We start from the raw sequence: 24,248 nt of genomic DNA, 5'->3' as shown, positions 1-24,248 counted from the left end.
CCAGGACCCTGAGATCATGACCTGAGCTGAAGGCAGATGCTTAACCCACTGAGCCACCCATGCATCCCCAGAGTCCTAAATTTAATATATATTGCGTATCTGCTATGTCTGAAATACCTAATAAAACATTTTGCAGAATCAGATGTCCTTATATAATGATCACATCCTTGAACTTGAGAGACATTTCTATATTTTAAACTGGGGCGGGGGGAATACCAAAATAAAATTGGTATTTTGTTGTTGTTGTTGTTTTAATGTAATACAAACAATTCTCAAAATTCTATTTCCAAAGAGGCATACGCTCAGAAGGAGCAGGAAAGAAGACAGTCGACCCTCTTTCTCTTATGGAGATATTTGGCCAAGAATTTACCAGTTGATTTACTGCCCTGTTTCTTTATTAAAAAAGTACTGGGGAACCAACAAATAGATACTGTTCCTACTATATACTCAGACACAGTAGAAACAAGGGTATTTTTATTTAAATTCATAAAACCTTAACAATAATAAGTAGGGCTACTCTGAACTTCCCAAGAAATTTATCTTCTTTCTCAGCTACATATTATACTTATAAATATTCCAATGTGCAATTAAAACAACAGCATTTTTTTCATAGAACATACCTGATTGTCTCCTGATAAGAAAGGAAAGAAATCTAATCCTGTGAGGAGAAAAAAAATTGTTTTAGTTTTGAAAAACAAAAGAAAAAACCCTCCCTAGTGCCCCCAATACTCCAGAAATAAACAAAAATCTTAAAATGCTAATTCTAAAGTCATTTAGAAGTTAAACAAGAAGAGTGGAGCTGAATGTTGTACATCTCTCTCATCTCTAGATTACCGAGGCTGAAGTCCAAGCTCTAGTCATGACGTGCCCTCCTTGTGCGATCTGGGCCACAGCTGCCCTGCTGGATCCAACACTGATCCCTTAAACTGACGGAGCACTTTTCACCAAATGTTCTCATCGACTCCTCTCAAGTAACATTTCAAACTACTCGAATTTACTCCTCACAAGCACCTACGAGGTAGGTCATTATTTTTGGCTTCATTTTGTGGGTGAGACAAGTTTTACATAGAAAAATTTCAGCAACCTGGAGCACAGATTTTCTTTCTTAAGTTTGCCCACTCACCACTATCTTACTGGATTCTAACCCAGACACCCTCCCGCGGCAGGAGGGAGGAAAACAGATTTGCGGGGGTGGGGTGGGGGGATACCTCTCTGCTGGAGTGGTGCATCACAGAAGGGCCAGCACTGATTCCTGGCTGCCCCTTCTTTAATTCCCACTCTTGTCCATATCACTCAATGCGTAACGTAATGAAGAACATGAAAACCCATGTGAATAAAATGCTTTATTATGAGATCTCAACTTGGGGGAAAGGACAACAAGCAGGTGTAGTGAAAAATATGACAACACAAATACTTTGGGGATCCATCCACTATCTACACTGGAACAGATAACATGAGGACCTGCAAAACGGATAGCACCATGGTTCCTGACAGTGAGAAGGGCAGTAACCTAAGTGAGGAACAGGGCTGCCCTTAGCCACATGATGTGGGTATCTACATTTATGAAGACAAAATAAAATGGAAAACTCAGTTCTTTAAACACAGTAGTCTATGTTTCAAATGCCCAATAACCATATGGGGCTAACGGTCACTATCAATTATAACATCTCCCTCCCCAAGGAAAGTGCTATTGGACAGAGCTCAAACAGGGCATTCCTAACAATCACTAAGAACCTACTCAACTAACTCAGCTTCCGGGAATCTTTGCACCGGATTCTTCTGCGGGGGTGGGAGGCGCGCGCGGAGCGAAGGACAACTCCCAGTTTACATTTTTTGTATTAAATTTTCTACAATGGGCATATATAGCTTTTTGAAATAAAAATCTTCCTAGATATATAAATTATTAAATTACAAAGATATAAGAGAATAATTTTGTGATAATGTAAATGGTTATTATCAACTCAAAATACATTGTGCAATGAGTACACTGACATTTCAAACTACTTTTAAAAGGAAGAATCAGGTTCATTGGAACAAAAGTTAAAACTGTCAATGTCTCAATTCAGCACTATTTTAAAGATAATACAACAGAGTTACCCACATGCCTGTTGCATTATAACTGGATCCAGGGAGGGAACAATGAATAATTTTCATAAATACCAAAATTCAAAGCAATATAAAGAAACTGACCCCAAAACAACCTGCAGACTATTCTGAAGCTCACAAAACCTAAAGATCATCACACAATTTTCACTACTGACAGTAAAGCACTAGCTACTGATAAAGGTACAAACAAGAAACTAGGCCTCTATTTATTTAAGATCACAGTATGCATTTCCCCCAGTTCCTTAAGCCCAAGCCCCCGTTTTATCAATCTTTCCATCCTTCTTTAGACTCACCCGGAGGAAAACTATGGAGATAAAAGGTATTCATAATGCTGTGTGACAACAGAGAAGAACTGGTGACTCACCTTGTAGGTCATAAGGCATGGGTGTCATGTGGAAAGGATGCCTGTAGTCTTGGATGAGGGATGTATTAATGTAGCTTGTGTCTACAGCAGGGAGGCTTGGGGTGCGGGACACTGGAGATGCTTGATGTGGAAGACTTAATATGCTAGAAGAAGGAAAGGTTTGCATAATTTTCATGAGTTAGTTGAACTTTTAGGTTTAACAAAGGGACTGCATCTCACAAAACGAATCATACCTTTTGTGCTGGAAATAAAAAAAAAAACCAAAGCAATATATAATTTAGATTATCACAATGACTAGGAAGTAATCTGCATATACAGCAGCCGTTTGCAGGGGCTACAGGGGGAAATAGATGGGTGCAACGCTATGTCCGACATTCATGATCACATGCTGCTTCATCTACACTTTCGGAATGCACGGCTGAGGCCCTCCAGTGAGAGATTAGCAGAAGATATCTATGGCAGCTGAGATCCTGAAACCTTTTATTTATTTTTTTAAGGTGTTTTTTGTTTTAAATTTATTTGACAGGGAGAGAGACATAAGCAGGGGGAGTTAGAAAGGGAGAAGCAGGCTTTACGCTGAGCAGAGAGCGATGCTGGGCTTGATCCCAGGACCCTGGGATCATGACCTGAGCCAAAGGCAGAGGCTTAACGACTGCACCACGCAGGTGCCCCGATTCTGAAACGTTTTAAAAATAAGCACTGAGTGCTGTCTGGTAAAAAGTATAGGTATGTCCTCGCAAAGAAAACATGTATAGACAAGCCTGGGAAATGGTAGCAATCTGAGCAGTGGATTTAACAGCTGGCCCCCAGACTTGTAAGCTTTATGGAATAGAGACAAGGAACTGTTTATCCTGGTATCCCTAATGCCCCGCACACTCATCAGCACACTGTTTGCATACAAGGCCGGCTGAAGGAATGAAGAGATACTCCAAAATGAACAGGTGGTGGAGAGGTTTTAAAGGGAGAACAGAACTGTGTGTGTAGGGGGTGGGGAATGACCAAAAAAAAAGGGATTCTGGGAGAATAGCATGAAATGTTTCAGTAGCTGAGAAGTTAAATTCTTTTTTTTTTTTTTAACATTTACTATTTATTCCAGAGAGAAAAGAGTGTGTGTGTGAGCAAGTGAGCATGGGGGAGGGGCACAGGGCGAGAGAATCCCAAGCAGATTCCATGCTGAGTGTGGAGCCAGACAGGGGCTTGATCTCATGATCACAACAGCATGACCTGAGTCAAAACCATGAGTCAGATGCTTAACTGACTGAGCTACCCAGGCGTCCCTGAATCTTTTTTTTTTCCCCCACAAAAAAATTAAGTAAAAAGCGAGAAAGAAATGAAAAAGGAAAGGAAGACTTGAAATAATTTTGTAAAGAAAAAGAATTCTAACAGCCCTGAGTGTGAATATAAGGGTTATGTCCTATCCCAACCACAGAAGAGGCTAATAGGCATGTATGTTTTGGAAAATAAAGAGAAAAGAAAGGCTGCTTTTTTCTTGCAAAAACTACATAAAAAGTACTTGGGTGTGGAGACGCAATTTCAGTGGTGCAGTGCAAGATCAGAATATTTCAAAAGAGGCCAAGGCTGGATGTCTAGGAACAGAGTTCTAATTATGACCATCTACCATATTTTCATGAATGGAATATGAAGCATAAAATATACTCTCATCTACCTCATAAAAATGTTTTGTCTAGGGTGCCTGGGTGGCTCAGCTGGTTAAGCAACTGCCTTCGGCTCAGGTCATGATCCTGGAGTCCCGGGATCGAGTCCCGCAGGGCTCCCTGCTCAGCAGGGAGTCTGCTTCTCCTGCTGACATCTCTCCTCTCATGCTCTCTCTCTCTCCCTCTCTCACTCTGTCTCTCTCAAATAAAAAAATTTAAAAAAATTAAAAAAAAAGTTTTGTCTAATGGAAACTTAATTAAACCTCTTACATCTATAAAAAGCACTATTTTCCATTAGCCGTCTCCTCTGACAATGCCTAAGGGATTACGAGAGAGAAGAAAGCAGATGAAATGCCAGCCTTTGAAAACATCTTGGTATACCAAACAGCAAAAAAACCCACTTCTGGATGAATACTAAACACTTGGTGGCTAAAGACAACAAAATGTTTTACATTTACTAATGTTTGCCTCCAATTCCTGGCTGGCAACTTTCTTTTCAATTTTGTGATAATATTCTGAAAAAGCATTTCCACTTTTACACTGCACAGTAACAAATACAATATGCTCAGGGTAATTTAGGTTTTTATTTATTGGCTAGTCATTACTGTAAAATGGCCACTAGTGTTGAATATGGCGGTATCCTTCTAAAAATGCCATAAACTTTCAGGCTGTGTGTGTGTGTGTGTCTCTGTGTGTGTATTTTAAGATTTTATTTATTTATCTGACAGAGAGAGACACGGTGAGAGGGAACTGAAGTAGGGGGAGTGGGAAAGGGACAAGCTGGCCGCCCAAGGAGCAGAGAGCCCGATGCAGGGCTCGATCCCAGGAACCTGGGATCATGACCTGAGCCGGACACAGAGGCTTAACGACCGAGCCACCCAGGCGCCCCAAGGCTGCCTGTTTTTATCTGAGAACAGAGAAAGGTCTGACATTTGTAAATATTGTATCTGGGTTTACTTGTTCACTGGGAAGCTCAGGAAGTAGTTAATGCATCTAATATAATTTTCTAAACATAATAAACAAAACTATTTTTGGAAAAAGAGCAAAGCAAATACCTGAAGAATTGAAACATTAGATTTCTAAACACTCAAAAAAGTTTCTCTTAAGGAAAAATGTATAGTCAAGAGAGCAAAACTACCACACAGGTCACATATACGTATGACTACTAAAATACTTTAAGGAGTAGAACTAACTTACACACAATGGCGCATTTAATCTACAAGGTATTTATACACCCAGATTTATGAAATATCTTTTCATGTCGCCAAATTGTGGTATTTAAAGAAATAATATAATAAGTACTTGGTCACAGTATGCTTTGATATATAAAATATCTTGGAATCAAGAGTCTATCGATATCTGTTCTAACTATACCAGCTTCTGGCCATAGGACTTTTCGCTTTTCTCAATCAGATTTATAAAATAAGTCGGGGCAGTAACAAGGTCAGGCTTGTTGGATAGCAGCCATCAGGGTAGGCTTTCATCAGAGGTAAATCTTCATGAAGTAAGACTTAAAGTAGAATTAGTGAATTCGTTTTTTTTTTTTTCTTTAGAATAATGATACTGCTATTAATGTCTTTACTGCTGTCTGATGTTCCTCTAGAGTGAAAATACCAACCTGTGTAACAGGTTGAAGATTCCTGAAACAGTCAAAGTTTTTAACGAGTCAGATACGTTTATCACTACTTTGTTCTTACTGTTTCAACTTTACCTTTCAAGTAATTACAAATATTCTCATATGGAAGATCTTTTTTTTTCAACAGTCTCAAACCTGAAAATTATTTCACTCCGAACATGGAAATGCCTGCTCTTGGTCTGCTGTTAACTTCCCCCCTTGAACCTTGCAACCTTACAGCAGGCCTTCTCCCACTTAACATTCCTTCTTCAGGCATACTGTTTGTTGGAAGGAGATTTTTTGAATAGCTCCTTTTCAGTTCCAACAGGCTACGTCATTCTCCTGACACATAACTAAAAAAGGGCACACCTCTTTCTAGATTCACCTTTAGTGTGCCACAACTGTGCCTCAGCAAAACATGAAGACTTTTTGCTGAGAATCCCTACTGTGTCTCATGAGGCTGAGTCTATTTAAGAGCACAGCTAGAACTAGTTATGTGTGTTACTATCCTCCACAAAATGTTAAACCTTTAAGGTTAGGACTATACTTATTATTATTATTATTATTATTATTGTTATTATCACCCATGTTAAGCACAGGGTGTTTTACCTAAAGTAGGTAACAGTGTTTGCTAAACTGAACTGAAGCATAACCAAAGTACACTATTACTGATATGAGACTAATGGCAAATATGGGACATGAGTTTGCAAAACAGAAGACATTGTGCCCTGCAACTTCAGGGTCTGACTTCTTTCACTGCAAACCCCACACACTCTGAGGCCGGCTTAAAGCATTCCTCTGGTCTTCCTCAGTTTTCTACTTCAAAGATTCAACTCAGGATTAATCTTATAGCATAATTTCCAGCCTGAGTAAATGTTTTAAATCCTATGAGCAGCATTAAGATCACCTAAGAACTGATCAGAGAGACAAGTTTTCTCAGTCTCTACTCCTGAATCAGACATGGGGGAATAGGGGAGCAATGTGTGTTTTTTAACAATTTTTTTTTTTTTTAAAGATTTTATTTATTTATTTGACAGAGAGAGAGATCACAAGTAGGCAGAGAGGCAGGCAGAGAGAGAGGAGGAAGCAGGCTCCCCGCGGAGCAGAGAGCCCGACGCGGGGCTCGATCCCAGGACCCTGAGATCATGACCTGAGCCGAAGGCAGCGGCTCAACCCACCGAGCCACCCAGGCGCCCCAGCAATGTGTGTTTTAATGAGCTCTCTGGGCGATTCTGCTGTAAACCAAAGTTTGAGAACCACTGCACTAGAATACCTTTCGGTATGGTAAATACTGTATCCAAGGGACTCCTTGAATGCACTATCCCAGCCCCTTAAGATTATCACACACCTGGGGAAAATACAACCTATTCTTTGACTACCAAGTTAAGTTTTACAATCATGGATAATCATTTTCTTTGGCAGATCTTTTAAATAGTATTTGCAAATTAACTTTCACAATGACTTTTCAAGGTCTCAGCACTTACCCTTTATTATTTAGTGGTGATGTGGGAGACAGGGAAGGACAGGTCCTCTTGGCAGATGGCTCCTCCTCCTCTTCATCAGATGAACTATCTATGGTTAAGTCAATCACCTCTACTTTCTTATTTTTATTTGAGGACTGGTGGTGAGAAGCCACCTGATGCTCCAATGTGGAGCTCAAGCATCCTGTGTGGGAATGATCAAAACACAAGGCAAAAAAAGACCTATGACACCTCTCTTTTTTTCTTCAGTGTGCCCTTATGGATTAGTTGATCAATTATAATTTAGACTTAAAATATTGCTGGGGTCAGAGAGTAGTAGCTCTGGTCCCCTAAGTTTAAAGATACTATTTATTACTGGTTGTTAAAGGGGTTTTTTTTGTTTCATTTTGTTTTTTTGAAAGACAATTCTGAATTAGGGCAAATAATCAAAACGTATGTCTATTTCAGAATAAAAGCAGCTTGAGGGTAAATACTATATATTACATATATACCCAGGATACTTAAGAAATGTATCATAACATTTTTTAAAAGTCATAGTTTCCTTCTAGCAAAAACATACTAAAACCCAGAAAAATAACATAAATGAAGAAGAAATGTTCATTAATCTTTACCAAATCTCTTAAAAATTTAAAAGGATACCATTTCAAAAGCATGACCTTAGAAATGACTTACTAGATAATGTTGCTTTTAAATCTCAATATCCCAAAACTTTAAAAGCTGGCAAAGTGAATTTAAAAGTTCTCTACTACTTCTGAATGTTTAATCAATAATTTCGTTAAGAGTTACTGAGCTACCCATAAACTGCTGTGTTTTTCAGAAATATATACTTTTTTAAAAAGCTTATTTTATTTTTTTAGTAATCTCTGCACCCCATGTGAGGCTCAAACTCACGACCCCAAGATCAAGTGTCACATGGTCTGCTGACTGAGCTAGCCAGGTGCCCCCAGAAATACACGTGTTTTAATACTGAAAAGCAGGGCTATACCACAGCAGGGAGACTGCCCTACCCTTCTGGAAAACCATCAACTCACCATCAACTCCATTGTAAGAGGCAGAGACTTCCTGTACTTCCTTTTTTGATCTCATAGGTGCCCAAGAGCCATCCTCCTTAAACTGTATCTCATCGCAGTCTGTACAGTACTTTAGGATTTCCATAAACAAGCTACAAAAAATATGTGGTCCTCTGAATATCACATTCTAAATGAAAACAGACTAGAAGTATTGCTGTTCAAAAAACATTCAGATCTCCTACGTTTGGAAGAAGTATAAACAAGAAAGAAGAAAGGAGAACAGACAATTATTTGTTCTCAAAATTGAGGCCTATTTTAGAGAAATATTACTTACATTACAGTACCTTATACAAGGTACCTTACATAACCATAAAAAACGTGGTTTTCAAAGATTTTTAAGAATAGGGTAAATAGTCACAGACAGCGGGAAGAAGCCAAGGAAATAAAATTCTACAGTGTGAAAATAAAATTTTGTGTGTGAATGGTACATGAACAGCAGTTATTTCTGAGTGGGGACATCATTTCTCCTTTACATTCTTGTGCATTGTCCGAACTGTCCACAGTAAGCATATCTTATTGAAACAATACATACACAGAAAAATAGGTACTGAAAGGTACATCTCCTTGAAAAATACCATGCTGATATTAAGAAATGAGATTTGCAAAAAACGTGTGGAAGTATCAAATTCTGAAATGAAACCAATGATAAAAAATATTAATACTGTACTATCACAATTCTAGAAAAACAAAAATCAGAAAATACACTACAAAGCCCTTTTATTTTCCTAAGTTTTTCCATTTTTCTTTAAATGTGTGTATAGATAACGTGTGTGTGTGTGTGTGTGTGTGAGCATTAGCTTTTTAAAATAAAGAACGATCCCAGTTGATGGAGGGGGGAATCTAAAGCTATGTAATACAAAGCATTGGTAAAATATTACTTAACTTAGATTTATTAGTGATCACTGTCACTTCTGAACAATTAAACATAAAACATTTAAGTGACACATTTACTTTTTCCCCACGATTGGTCTGCCATCTTTCAAGCTCTAGGTGACACTGTATTGCTAAATGTATCCCCTTTCTAACCGGTACAACTTTAGACTCCTGAGTTTTCTCAAATGCTGTAGATAAGCTGCCTTAAGTGTTTTGCTGGAGAGTATAGCAACTACCAAGAAGATCCTTCTTTCCACAATTTATCTTTGTTCGGTGGCAAAAAGGACACAGAAGGAGGCTAGAGGATAAGGGGTACACTTAGAGAAACACTCCAACAAGATGTTTAGAAGGACAGATAAAACACAGGAGTGTTAAAAAAAAAATCACCACAAAAAACCCTGATTGTTGTGATGCTGGAGGCAGACAAGACAAAGACAAGTATTTCAGAGGAAAGAGAGAAACCAAGAAAGCTGCTATTCAGCATGCTGATCAGTTTTAGCAGCCCTTATGATGGGAAACAGGTATAATGAACCACAACTGAACCACGAGAAACATCTGCAAAAACAGGTTACCTTCCACTAAAAAGCCCAATTTGGATGAGCTCAAGTTAGCCAGAGTTTCTCAGTGCTTTCACTCTTTCTCTGACATGGTCTGCGTGACTAGGGGTAGATGGATTCATATGAGGAACAGGTATAACCATACCCTGCTCAGAATCACTGGTACTTTAAATGGTAAAAGTCAGGAGACAAAGAGCGTGCGATCCCCAAACAGGAGGACGTCAACTTAGAAAGGAAAAATGCTCACAGTATTACTTACTTTAAAAAGAACTGATTTCTAGAATCAGGGAAATCCTAAAAATATATTACTCAGAAAACACTACCTATAGAATTTCCATCCTAAACCCGATGAAGACAAATCAAAATAATAGACGGTCATGTCACAGTATAAGAAAACACAATTAAGTGGACATACCCATCAATGATAAGGTGCTCATAAGGGGCCTTCTTATCACAGACAGGACAAACCCAGGTTGGTTTTTTCTCATTCATCTGAATATAGAGAGTTGCATCAAAACACTGCAGATGAGAACATGTCAGGGCCCGGCATGGAATTGTCAGCCGCATTTTACCAAGCTTTAAAAGAGGGAGACAAAAGTAAATATGAGACAACTGTTATTCAACTTGGGTTTTGATAAAAATCTCCTGAAACACATTGCGTATGTATTCTGACTTAAAGCATACTATGGTTACTTTTCATCAATATGGAAGAACGTTAAACACATTTTTCTATAAAACCTACCCATTAAAAAAGTTAAGAGTATTTCTTTAGATATTAAACACAGTGACTATGGAAAGTCTACAGAAAGGGTTATTCCCTCCTCCCCCACCAAAGCTCACAGATCAGCTTTTGTGGGGAAAGAACCATGAACTCCTTAAAATTATATGCAAAATTCTGCAAGTTTGTACATTTCCCCAGAGAGAGCACTCTCACCAAATTCTTTTTTTTTCCCCCACGATGTTAAAAAATTTATTCACTTGAGAGTAAGGGGGGAGGGGCAAAGGGAGAGGGAGAAGCAGGCTTCCTGCTCAGCAGGGAGTTCAACGCAGGGCTCAATCCCAGGATCCCAGGAATGCGGCCTAAGCTGAAGGCAGATGCTTTGCTTAACTAACTGAGCCACCCAGGCGCCTCAGTAAATTCTGAGTAGTCTCTGATCCAAAAAAGTTAGAACCACTTTACTAGGCATTTGGGAAATGGAAAAAGAATGTCTTATTAAATACTGGAGGATACAGATATAAAGTCACCCAACCTGATCTCTGAATGAGGGTAGTTCACATGTGAAAACGGAACGAAGGGCAAGCACTCCCCAGGATGCCAAATGGCAGCTCTGAGAAGGAAGTCAAGTGCGTGCACTCTGTACTTCTTCCCTCACTGGGCACTAGCACAGACAATTCAACAAACATCCGTAGACCTCTACCATCTCCACCATGTTATGAGACTTTCTCTTCTTGCCCTGTAAATGTTGTTTAAGCCGAGGTTAAATAGAGTCTGTCCTATGAAAAATGAAACCAACTTCATCCGGTCCCTGAGTTGCTGGCTTGGGCCCAGGCACAGACACTGCCCTGAGAGCTGTCACATCACAGCTCCTTCCCTGGAGGCCACTGCACAGAGCACAGCTGGGTCACCACTGTGGGGCCCCCCGGAGGCAACAATGACCATACAGTAGAGAAGTTACCTACTTTCAATAACCGCACTGTCTGCTAACTAGAATTTCCCACATACTTGCAAGCTTGAAAAACATAAAGGCTTGAAAAGGATATGAGTTAAATGAGGAAAGAAAGAGGAAAAGGATTTTGGCTTAGAAGAATTTCAGGGAAATGTGCAATTTCCTAGGAAGTCTACCAAGGAAATTAACTGTCACCTGTGGCCCTAAATTATTGTTCTGGTACCAATGATTTACTGTACCTCTACGAAAGGCACTTAACCTTTCTGGGCCTCTTTTTCTATCTCCAAAGTAACACTGTTTCCTCCTTACTTCAACAGGATGTAGTGATGAAGAACAAAACAGGCCCCAGCCGTGCTATAAGCTGATGAGAAGAGAGCAGTGCCAGCTTATAGTGTCAGAGAGATGGACAGGAGAGACACAGAGCAATCGGACAGCTCCCTTCTCTGTGTGTGTGCCTAGCTCCACCCTGTGCGTAATTATGCACTACTTATGTATGTGTCCCCTCCTACGAGAAATATTTTAGACTCAATTCCTTATCCCTGGCACTTGGAAATGTATGTGCTATACAGCAGAAAGATGGTCATGTGTGTGGACGAAGGCTTTGGCTCTGCTTCACTGAGCAGCTCTACGAGGGACCACTCACGGAGCGTGTGGGGGCTGCACAAAGTACTTTACAAGGCAGGCCAGAGTATGAATTCTGGAGTTTTCTACCTAGATTTGAATCCTGGCCCCGCTACTTACTATGGGAATCCTCAATCTCATTTAGTCTCCCTGAGTTTCAGCTTTGTAAAATGGGGATAAAAATACCATCTATATCATAAGATTGTGGGATTTAAATTATGTTATGTTGTACTATGTTATGTTAAATTATGTTATGTGGGAACACCTGGGTCGCTCAGTTGTTAAGCGTCTATCTTTGGCTCAGGTCATAATCCTGGGGTCCTGGGATTGAGCCCCACATTGGGCTCTGTGCTTGGCAGGAAGCCTGCTTCTCTCTCTCACTCCCCCTGCTTGTGTTCCCTCTCTCGCTGTCTCTGTCAATTAAATGAATGAAATTTTTATAAATAAATAAATAAACTTAGTTATGTGTTATGCTATGTTAAATTATGTTATGTGTCTGACATATAGTAAGTACTCAATACATGTCACCCATTATAATTAAAGTACAGAAACATTAGCTGCTTCAAATCACTTCATAAGCTAATGGGAGACACACCCATATTTCAGCTCAGTCGTTCTTCCATTCTGTCCACAAGTAAGATTAAACAACTCTTTACTCCCCTCTACTCTTCTACTCTCAATTTTTATGGTTTGATTTATATAAGCACTTGATGAAAAGGCAAAAAAGAACAAACTAGTTCTTATAACATAAGAATCATATTTACTGTTAGCCAAGACATGTTGCATTAGTCCAGAAACATTTTCCAAATAAAGATCTGCTTAGTGGTGCCAAATTAAATTTTTATATCTTAAAGCAGACCTTAACTTACCTGTGAAGTACAAATTGCTACTGAGCAGATATTTTTCCCAATGCTTAAATACTAAGTAGAGTAACCGCAGACTGGAAAACCCTAGACAAATACAGTAATTGTAGACAAAGTGCACGTATCGCAGAATTAGTAGACCACTTTGGATAGTTTATGAAGACCATGCACACGAAGGTAAGACATAAAGCTGGTTTCAGAATCCAAGCCACAGGCCGCAGATCTTACACTCCGAAAAGCAGTTATTCTCTAAACAATCATCTCACAGACATTCCTCCTGCTAATCCTCCCTTGTCAGCTCATCTTTTTGGTGAGAGAGCTACTCTCAAGACCTTATGATCAGCCACACTGACAAATTTACCCAGAGTCTTGAATGAAAACCGCTATGTGAAGGATGCAGGGAAGACATTTATAAATGGGTAAAGAAAGGAAAAGTTCACTTCCAAATGCACCGTTGATTAGCTGTCACAGAAATGCTTTGCTTCAAAGAATCACTAAGTGTTATGTGATAATACTCCTCATGGTTCTGATTTTAAAAACAATCTCTAAATCCTAAATACTTATCTACAAATGGAAACGGATTTCTCCACATGGTATCAGGAGAAAAGCAGAGTTCTAAACAACATCTTCATCTTATAATCATTATCATGCCCCCTTTCCTTTTCAGGATATGTGGATATTTACATCATTTGCAAATGAACACTCTGAAGTCAGCCCCCAAACAAGTCTTCCAATGCCACTAACCCTACTGTAACATATAACAGTGCTATTTAGTAACTGAGCATGCTGCAGGAGAAAAATACCCTATCTAGATATGTTTATAGCTTATAACAAAAGGACCTTAAAAAGTCAATAATATGTTTTTCCTCATAAAAAGGAATAGTAATAACAAGAATAATTTCATTTCATTATCAATATTTCATAAATTAATTTCCAAGGAATTTTTTTCTTTTAACAATGCCAAGTCATTTTTATTGAAATTCGTAAGTCTGAGGAGTATCTCTCAAAGTAGGTTCTCAAACATTCTCCCAGCTGTATTTTTTTTTTTTAAAGACTTATTTATTTTAGAGAAAGAGAGAGAGTGCACAAGCCGGGGTGGCGGGGTGGGCGGTGGGGGGAGATCCCAAGCAGACTCCCCATTGAGCATGAAGCATGCAAGGACGTGGGGCTTGATCTCATGCCCCTGAGATCATGACCTGAGCCGAAACCAAGAGTCGGACACTCAACCAACTGAGCCATCCAGGTGATCCTCTTCCAGCTGTATTTTTAATAAATCAGAACTAAAAAAATTCCCAAAGAGCAAAAACATTTTTAATTATTTTCATTGCCTTTAGCTAAATGGCACACAAACAACAGAAACTCATTTATTTTGAGCCGTGTGTATCAAAACAAGGGCAATTCAAATGCACAGTCAGACGTCATATTTACATATTTCAGAGGGAACAAATCTCTTTTATTGTTCTATAAATTTGATATATAGATGAGTTGTCATCACCAAGTTTTACTTTTTAGAATAAAAACGTACCTAAAATATATTGCCTAGATTCCAGAATAATTATAAAGGGATTTTCCCTTTAGCCAAACAGAAATCTATAAAAGTATTATAATTATGGATTATATGTATTTAGAGTTTTTTTTTCTATGATCTGAATTTTAAAAGCAGATGGCTGTTGCAACTAAAAAGGGAGGAAACAGGCAATATGGTAAGAAAATTAAAGATGTCCCACTAAATTAAGAGGTGTGAGAGGCAAAACATGCTTAACATTTTCTGATAAAGATCACCTGAACTATGAAGTTCATAACTAGTTCTAGAAGTAAAAACATCAAGATTTGTATTATAGTGCTTATCTATATGAATAAATGCTTCATCTAATGATAACATACATATATTAGAACAACTGTAAATGCTTTTAAAAGGAGATTCAAGAAAAACAAGACTTCCTCCTGTGATTATGGAAAATGAAGCTTCTGTACTTTTCTAAACTTCTCAGTCTCTGAACTGGTATCTTATAATGGAATGGGATGGCAAGAAATCACATGGAGGAGGAAAATACATAAATAGGGGCTTGAGGGAAGGGGGTAGAATAAGCAGGATACCTTTTTTTTTTTTTTTTTTTTTTAATCTTTGTCTTCTTCCTATCTTCCATTTATTTGGTCTGTGAGCTGTTTTCCTAAATGTTAAAAAAATGTCAGCTTCCTTTACACCATAATCTGTTACAACATTTATCTGGTGGGGGCCTGGGTTATGCTGTCTTCAGCTCAGGTCATCATCTCAGGGTCCTGGGATTGAGTCACGCATCAAGCTCCCTGCTCGGTGGGGAGCCTGCTTCTCCCTCTGCTTATATCCTCACAAAACCAAATAATATTTCTTAAAAAAAAAAAAACAAAAAAACACCATTTATCTGGTTACTTAAAAACTTACTGTGTGACTCTGCGGCCTGTATATTTTTATTGTGGTAAAAAAAACATGTAACATTAAATTTACCACCTTATCCATTTTTAAGCATGCGGTTCAGTAGTGTTAAGTATATTCACGTTATTGTGTAAGAGATTTCTCAAGCTTTTTCATTTTGTAACACTGAAACTGCATACCATAACACTAATTCCTTCTCTTCTTAGTCCTTGGTAACTACCTTTTATTTTCTGTTTCTACGATTCTGACTGCTTTAGACACTTCTTATGAGTGGAATTGCAGTGTTTATGTTTTTGTGACTGGCTTATTTGCTCATTAGAATGATTTAAAGGTTCATCCTGTGCTGTAGCGTATGACAGGATTTTCTTCTTTTTAAATGGCGCATAGTACTCCACTGTTATGTATTTACCACGTTTTCTTTTATCCTTTCATCACTCAATATACATCTGGGCTGTTTCTATCTCTTGGCTATTATGAATGTTGTAATGAACATGCCTGTGCAAATTTTCTCTTTGAGATCCTGCTTTGAATTCTTTTGGATATATACCCAACAGAGAAATTGCTGGATCATATGGTAAACCTATTTTTACTTTCTTAGAGAAACTTCCACACTGTTTTTCACAATGGCTGCAGTATTTTATATCCCCACCAATGGGGGGGGGGGGGAGTGGGATATAAAATAAGGGTTCCAGTGTCTCTGCATCCTCACCAACACTTGGCATCTTCTGTTCTTTTGATAGTGGCCATCTTGACAGGTCCGAAGTGATAACCCCTGCTGCTTTGATTTGCATTTCCTTAGTGATTAGCAATGCAGAACACCCTTCCATGTTTTTTGGCAACTTGTAAATCTTCTTTGGAAAAAACGTCTACTCAAGTCCTCTGCCCATGTTTTAATCAGGTTGTTTATTATTGTTGTTGAGTTGGAGAAGTTTCTTATGTTGTTAATACCTTATCAGATATCTGATTTGCAACTATCTTCTCCTAAGCCATAGGTTGTCTTTTCACTCTCTTTTTTTTTTTTTTTTTTGACATGCAGAAGTTTTTAAGTTTGGTCTAGTCCACTTGTCCATTTTTGCTTTTGTGCATATGCTTTTGGTGTTAAGTCCAATAAATCACTGTGAAATTCAATGAAGTTATCCCCCTACATTTTCTTCTAGCAGTTTAAAAGTTTAAGGTCTTACACTTTAGGTCTTTAATTCATTTTGAGTCCTCTTTTGCATGTGGTATAAAGTAAGGGCCCAACTTCCTTTTTTGCATGTGGATATCTAGTTTTTCTCAGCACCATTTGTTGAAGAGGCTTGTTTTCCCCTTGAGTAGTCCTGGCACCCTTGTTGAAAGGTAACTTGGTCCATAAATGCAGGAGTTTGTTTCTAGGTTCTCCATTCTGTTCCATTAGTCTACATTATCTTTTTTTTTTTTTTTTTTTTGAAGATTTTATTTGTTTATTTGACAGAGAGAGAGAGAGAGAGAGATCACAAGTAGGCAGAGGGGCAGGCAGAAGAGAGAGGGGGAAGCAGGCTCCCCACTGAGTAGAGAGTCTTATGCGGGGCCTGATCCTAGGACTCTGGGATTATGACCTGAGCTGAAGGCAAAGGCTTAATCCACTGAGCCACCCAGGCGTTCCTACATTATCTATCTTTATGTCCATTATCACACCATCTTAATTACTGTTGCTGTGTAGTATGTTTTGAAATCAGGGAATGTGAGGGCTCAAACTTGCTCTCTTTAAAATATTGCTTTTGATTCTATGGGGTCCTTTGAGATTCCACAGGAATTTTAGGACTCTTTTCTCTATTTCTGCAAAATAAAAAAATGCCACTGGGATTTTGATAGGGATTGCACTGAATCTTTAAATCACTTTGGGTAGTATAGATATTTTAAATAATATTAAGCCTCCCAATCCATGAAACCTGGGATGTCGTTTCATTTATTTATGTCTTTAATTCTTTCAGCGATGTTTTACAGTTTTCAGTGTGTAAATCTTTTGTTTCCTTGGCTAAGGTTATTCCCAAGTATTTTATTCTTTTTGATGCTATTGTAAATGGGACTGTTTCCTTAAATTCCATTCTGGATTGTTCATTGTTAATGTTTAGAAACACAACTAAATTTGTATTTTGATTTTGTATCCTGCAATTCTATTTTGTTTTTTTGTGGGGGGGGAATCTGTAGGGTTTTCTACATAGAAGATCATGACATCTACAAACAGAGATCACTGTACTTCCTTTCCAATTTGTATGTCTTATTTCTTTTTCTTGCGTAATTGCTCTGGCCAGAATTTCTAGTACTATGTGGAATAGGAGTGGTGAGGGTGAGCATTCTTGTCTCCTTGAGTATCATGTTTACTGTCAGTTTTTTCTATATGGCTTTTATTATGATGCTGAAGCTTCCTTCTACTCCTAGTGAGTTGAGTGTTTTTATGATGAAAGAGTAATGAACTTTGCAAAATGCTTTTCCTGCATCCACTAAGACAATCATGTGGATTTTGTCCTTTATTTTGTTAATGTGGTATTATTACATGGATTTTTTTAAAAAAAGATTTTATTTATTTGAGAGAGAGTATGTGTGTGTGTGAACAGTGGGGAGGGACACAGGGAGAGGGAGAAGCAGACTCCCCGGTAAGCAGGGAGCTTGCCATGGGGCTCAATCCCAGGACCTGGAGATCATGATCTGAGCCCAAAGCAGATGCTTAAACATCCAGCCGCCCCACACTGATTGACTTTTTGTATGCTGAACCATCTTTATTTATATTCCAGCTACAAATCCCACTTGGTCATGATGTGTGATTTTTTTTAGTTGTTTGGTTTTGTCTGATTTGGGGATCAGGATAATGCTGGTTTCAGAGAATGAGTTTTAGAGTATTCCCTGCTCTTCAGTTCTTTGGAAGAGTTTGAAAATGATTGGTGTTAAATATACTTTAACTTTTAAGTTATCCAGTTTGTTGGCATATAACTGTTTATAGTAGTCTCATAATCTCTTATATTTCTGTTTTATCAGTTCATCAGTTGTAATATCTTCTCTTTCATTTCTAATTTTAGCTATTGGACTCCCCTCTTTTTTCTTAGTCTAGCTAAAGGTTTGTCAATCTTGTTGATCTTTTTGAAAAACTAACTCTTGGTCTCATTGTTTTTTCCTATTGTTTTTCTATTCTCTGTTTCATTTATCTCTGTGCTAATCTTTGTTATTTCCTTCCTTCTGCTGACTTTGGGTTTAGTTTGTTTTTCTTTTTCTAGAATCTTGAGGCATTTAGGTTGTTGATTTGAGATCTTTCTTTTTTAATGTTAAGTATCAACTGCTATAAACTTCCCTCTTCCTACTGCTTTTGCTGCACCCCGTAAGTTTTGTTGTATTGTGTTTTTTTTTTCACTTGTCTCCATTTTTAAATTCCTGTGATAACTTCTTTGTCTGTTCAAGAGTTTGTTGTTTAATTTCCACCTATTTGTGGATTTTCCTGTTTTCCTTCTGCTGTTGACTTCTAGTTTCATCCCACTGTGGTCAAAGAAGATACTTTGTATGACTTAAACTTGTTAAGGCTTGTTTTGTGGTCTAGACTGAAAAATGTTCCATGTGCACTTGAGAAGAATGTGTAAATGTGCTGTTGTTGTACGGAGTATTTTATATATATATATATGGTGAACTGGTCTATAGTGTTTAAGCCCTCTGCTTCTTTAGTGACTTTCTGTCTGGTTATTCTATTCATAACTGAAAGTGGGGTTATATATATATATGGTGAATTGGTCTATAGTGTTTAAACCCTCTGCTTCTTTAGTGACTTTCTGTCTGGTTATTCTATTCATAACTGAAAGTGGGGTATCAAGTCTTCTACTATTATTGTGTTGCTTTCTATTTCTCCTTTCAGTTCTGCCATTGATTGCATCATATATTTGGGAAAGAATTTTTATAACAATATTAAAAAGGCTAGAATCAAAATATTTTTCTTAAGAAAAAGATTGGCTATTATAAGGAATAAAAAAGATAGGATATATACAAAATGATAGTATTTGGGGAATTTTATTCACTCCATTGTATTTCTATAATTTTATAAAAGCCTGATTAAAAATAGGAATTCCCTTAGCAGTATTATAAAACAAAAAAGTTTTTTTAAGAGCTACATCAAATATAGTACTATAAACTAATTTGTGAGCTAAAGATTTTTTCATCTTGTGTTTGAGAGTCTATAAGTTATAAAAGACTAAGATGTAGGATGAATAAAATATAGTTTCTGTTTAAATTATTTAAGAATACAATAACTTCATCTTCATCTTAGATTAGGAAGATTTCAATATTAAAGACTTTCAGTATGCCTGAATAATCCAGGCAAATCAGGAAACAGCTGTGTCCTCTTTTTCTTTATACTTTCTCCCCAATTTAGATATGATTAATTTGATTAATTATAGAACAAAAGGTAATTAAAATGTCAAAGTAATTTACTTCTACTTTTTCACATATTTTTGTATGAAAGCCACATTCAGTTACCATTCCTACAACTGGTGGACTTAACACCATGCTGGTTAAGAAATAAATATTAACAACACGTTTTTTGGGAAAACTTATTCACTACAAGTTTAATCATCTGGTTTGTTTTGGACCTTAGATTCATTTTGTACAAACAATTGATTTTGACCTCTTTTTCTGGTTTAAAAATATTGCTAGGTTATTTTTATCTGCATAACCAATTCAGTTATTCAGGCAAAATAGAACAGTTTTTAATTAGTGGATTCTTACAATGTAGTCATTGTTGGCAAAATGGTTAAACTGAATGTGTGGGTAAATCATGGCTAGATTTCTATTCAAAAGGATACTATTTTTAAAAATTCAATTTTAATAAATATACCAAAATAATACCCATTCCTTATCTGAAGAATTTACACTTGAGTCTGAGAGATAATCATTGATCATAAGCAATATTTAAACACAGCTTACTAAGAGCAGGACATTTTTACAGACTTAAAAATTTGGTTAGATTCCAAATCCTATGACTAAATAATAATAATGTCTTTCTACTTTTCATAAACTGTGACAAAGGTGGGCATATTTCAAAAGTAAACATCATTTTGCAAATACTGAAATATTTCATAAAAGGGGAAAAATGTATGTTGAATCTTTTGGAAAGCAAGTATTAGTTAACACTTACTGGACATAGTAGAGAAACCCTTAGGCTGGTTGTAGCTATTTCACTGTCTGGATCCGCGGTCAATTTCTCTTTAACTGACATTCATTGAAGAGAAAACACACAAACAGAACATGTTTATTAAAGATACATCACTGATGCAACATGAAAAAGAACAAGGAACTTAAAATGAGTAACCATTAAGAAAATGAACTCAAAAATAATCTGTTTAATTATTTCCAATTAACTAAATGTAAAGATAAAAATAATTACATGGTTTATAATTTTTATGATAAGCAAAAGAAAAACAACCATTTATCTATAGACTGACTAACTTTCCTTTAAGTTTCCTATTTCACATTCATGGAACAAAAACTGCATTGCAATAACATAAAGGAAATTTCTACAGTAAGCTGACATATTCAACTAATAGAAACTTTTCCTTTTATAAACTCTGAGAAACTGGATAAAGTTTTTCTTTCTTTTAAACTATGACCAATATTTTTCATGCCAATATTATTTTTAAAGAAATCAATATGGACTATACAACTAACATTTATAAGTTTTTTCAAAGCTCAGATAATAAAATATATTATTACATTTTATATGTTAATACATTAGTTCTATTTTTCTATTCTATTTTTAAATTATGAAAATACATTAATTTTATTTTCAAATTATGAAAAAAGTTCAGTGCTTTTTCCCCATATAATTGAGTTTTATATTTATTTATCCATAAACTATGCTATCTTAGACAAGTCAATCCTCCTCTCTGACCTTAATTTTGCTTGTAGCAAAATAAGAATCCATCCTAGATAATCTCTAAGCCTTTTCAGCTCAAACCTCCTGTGGTTCTTAAGAGTGGAGGCATTAGTAATGTTACTTTGTCAGTCTCATATAACAAGGACCTATATACTTCTCTGGAATCCTGAGGCATATGCTACTTCCGAAAACCTCAAACACTGAAGTGAGACTGGAAATGCCTAAATGCAATACTCCAATCATTTTAGAAATTGTTCCACACTGCCTTTGAGGTCTGTGTAAGGTGGGGCCCAAGCACATAAAATGCTTTAAAATAACCCAATATTATATTCAGTAATTATTAGCTACTGCTACTTAAAATGATTTGTACATTCACTTTCTCTCAGAGATGGCAAAATTTTCACAAATTATTTTAGAATCAGCTTGCCAATTTCCATTAAAAAAAAAAGCTTTGTCTTTTCCTTTTGCCATTATAGGCTCAATTTTAGTCAATCCTTTCATGTAAATATACTTTTAAAGATCCTACTAGGATCTTGATTGGACTGAATTTAATCTATAGGTCAATTTGGAGAGAAATGACATCTCTCCAATAACAATACTAAGTGTTCTGCTCTATTAACAAGATATATCTCTGCATTATTATTCAAGCTTTATTGTAATTCCTCTCAGCATTGTTTTGAAGTTCTCATCATATACATATTGCACAAATTTTGTGGGACATATCCCTAAGTCTTTCATATTTCTGGATGTTACAGTAAATTCTTTGTGGTTTGTTTTTTTTTTTTGAATTTCACTTTCTAGTTGTTTGGTGCTAACAGAAATACAACGGATATTTATAAATTAACTGTGTATTCTGCAACTTGCTAAATTCATGTATTAGTTCCAGTAGCCTTTAAAAAAAAAAAAAGATTTTATTTATTTGTCAGATATAGAAAGAGAGAGCACAAGCAAGGAGAGCAGCAGGCAGAGAGAGAAGCAGACTCCTGCTGAGCCAGGAGCCTGTTGGGGGACTTAATCCCAGAACTCTAGGATCACAGCCTGAGCCAAAGGCAGATGCCTAACTGAGCCACCAGGCATCTGCACTCTAGTAGCTTTTTAATAGATTCTTCATATTTTTCTACATAGACAATGAAATCATCTTTGAATAAAGAGAGTAATTATTTATGCGTTTCTAAACTGTATGCTTTTCTCCCCCTGCCTTATTGTGCTGGCTAAGATCTCAAGGGCAGGGAGGCCTGCCTGGGTGGCTCAGGTCATGGTCTCAGGGTCCTGGGATCTAGCCCTGGGCTCTGTGCTCAGCAGAGAGCCTGCTTCCCCCCCCCCCCCCCCGCCCACCCCTCTCTGCCTGCCTCTCTGCCTACTTGTGATCTCTCTCTCAAATAAGTAAATAAAATCTTAAAAAAAATATATATATATATATATATATATGTATACACACACACACACATATATATATAAAATATCTCAAGGGCAAGGCTGAAACAGTTCTTCTCTTCTACTTTGCTAAGAGTTTTATCACAATGGATATTGAAGTTTAACCAGATGTTCCTTCCACACCTACTGAGATGATCATATGATGTTTCTTTCTTCTTTTTTTTTTTTTTTAAGTTTGCTGAGGTGAATTATACTGATTGATTTTCAGTCATATTGTATGAACCTAATATTCCTGGAATAAACTCTATTTGGTTGCTATCTATTATCTCTTATTTTAATTGAAGTATAGTTGACATACTGTATCATCTTTTTATATATCAGGCTTAGAATTGTTGACTTAGTCAAAAAAATTCTGAGAAACAAAGTTGGAAGACTCTACCTGACTTCAAGACTTAGTATCAAGCTGTAGTAATCAACACTGTTGCACTGCCCTAAGAATAGACATACAGGTCAATCGAAAATTACAGAGTCCAGAAATAAGATTCTACATCTATGGTCAAATGATCTTTGAAAGCTAATTAAATGGCAAAAAAGGTAGTCTTTTCAGCAAATGTTGGAGCAACTGGGTATCTATATGAGGAAAATGAATCTCTAACCTCAACTTGCATCATATAAACAAATTAACTTAAAATAATTTGCATAACTAAATCCAAGAACTAAAAAAGCAACACCTCTAGAAAAAAAATGTTCGTGACTTTGGTTAGGCAAAGACTTCACAGTATACAAAAAGTACAAACTATTAAAAGACATGGGGAAAAGATCCGAACAGACACTGCCTCAAATAAGCTATAAAGATATATCATTAGTCATTAGGAAAATGCAAATTAAAACTACAATGAGATTCTACTAAACACTGACCAGAACAGCCAAGAATCAAAGCAGCCTGACAATACCAAGCACTATTGAGGATGGAGAAATACTTGAAATCACATACTTCGTTGGTAAGAATGCACAAGTGACATATACATTTTTTAAGAAACTGCCAATCTGTTTTCCATACACATTTCATGTGACCCCTATCTGAGTCTTAAATCTTTACCCAAGAGAAACAAAACATATGTCTACGAAATTGGAATATCCATACGCAAAATGTAAATACTTTAGCAGCTTTGCTTGTGATGATGCAAAAGTGGAAACAACCTAACTGTCCACTAATTGATAAATGGATAAACAAATGATGGTACAGATAAATGGAAAACTACTCAGTAATAAAGAAGAACAAGCTACACGGACGAGCCTCAAAAGCATTTACTAAGTTAAAGGAGCCAAACATAAAACGCTACATGCTTCAGGACTTCAGATAGCTGACATTTTAGAAAAGAAAAAACTACAGAGACAGAAATCACATCAATGGTTACGGAACTGGGAATAAGGGGATGAGATGAATGGCCAGAGGCCACTGGGGAACTTTCTGGGATGAAGGATGTTCTGTATTTTGATTGTGACAGTGGTTTAGGATTCCATGCACCTATAAAACTCATCAAACTGTACAATTAAAAAGGTGAATTTTTACTTTTGTAAACTAAACTTCAAGAAACATAACACCCCCCCCCAAAAGAAGAGAAAGAGGGGAGAATCACCATGTTAAATTTCATCACAAGAAGGTGAGGAAAAATAATGTAAGCAAATCCTCATGATGTGTGGGCAAGGAAGTAAAAAA

The 24,248-nt window shown here is 36.9% G+C and overlaps 1 protein-coding gene across 1 annotated transcript in view; it reads right to left on the bottom strand.

Annotated features, from left to right (window-relative positions):
• The window catches only part of PIAS1 (protein inhibitor of activated STAT 1), a 120,792-nt gene that overhangs the window by 4,261 nt on the left and 92,283 nt on the right, over positions 1 to 24,248 (bottom strand). The window contains exons 8-13 of the mRNA XM_046008471.1: positions 20,417 to 20,490; positions 10,137 to 10,297; positions 8,253 to 8,383; positions 7,225 to 7,405; positions 2,471 to 2,613; positions 621 to 658 (exon numbers count right to left, since the gene is read on the bottom strand). Coding sequence (XP_045864427.1) covers positions 621 to 658; positions 2,471 to 2,613; positions 7,225 to 7,405; positions 8,253 to 8,383; positions 10,137 to 10,297; positions 20,417 to 20,490 — 728 coding nt within the window. The remainder of the gene's footprint in view (positions 1 to 620; positions 659 to 2,470; positions 2,614 to 7,224; positions 7,406 to 8,252; positions 8,384 to 10,136; positions 10,298 to 20,416; positions 20,491 to 24,248) is intronic.

This window comes from Meles meles, chromosome 6 (assembly GCF_922984935.1).
Source record: "Meles meles chromosome 6, mMelMel3.1 paternal haplotype, whole genome shotgun sequence".
In the NCBI taxonomy this organism is placed as follows: domain Eukaryota; kingdom Metazoa; phylum Chordata; class Mammalia; order Carnivora; family Mustelidae; genus Meles; species Meles meles.
Note: the sequence above shows the minus strand (reverse complement) of the source record. Positions and strands in the feature narration are given on the sequence as shown.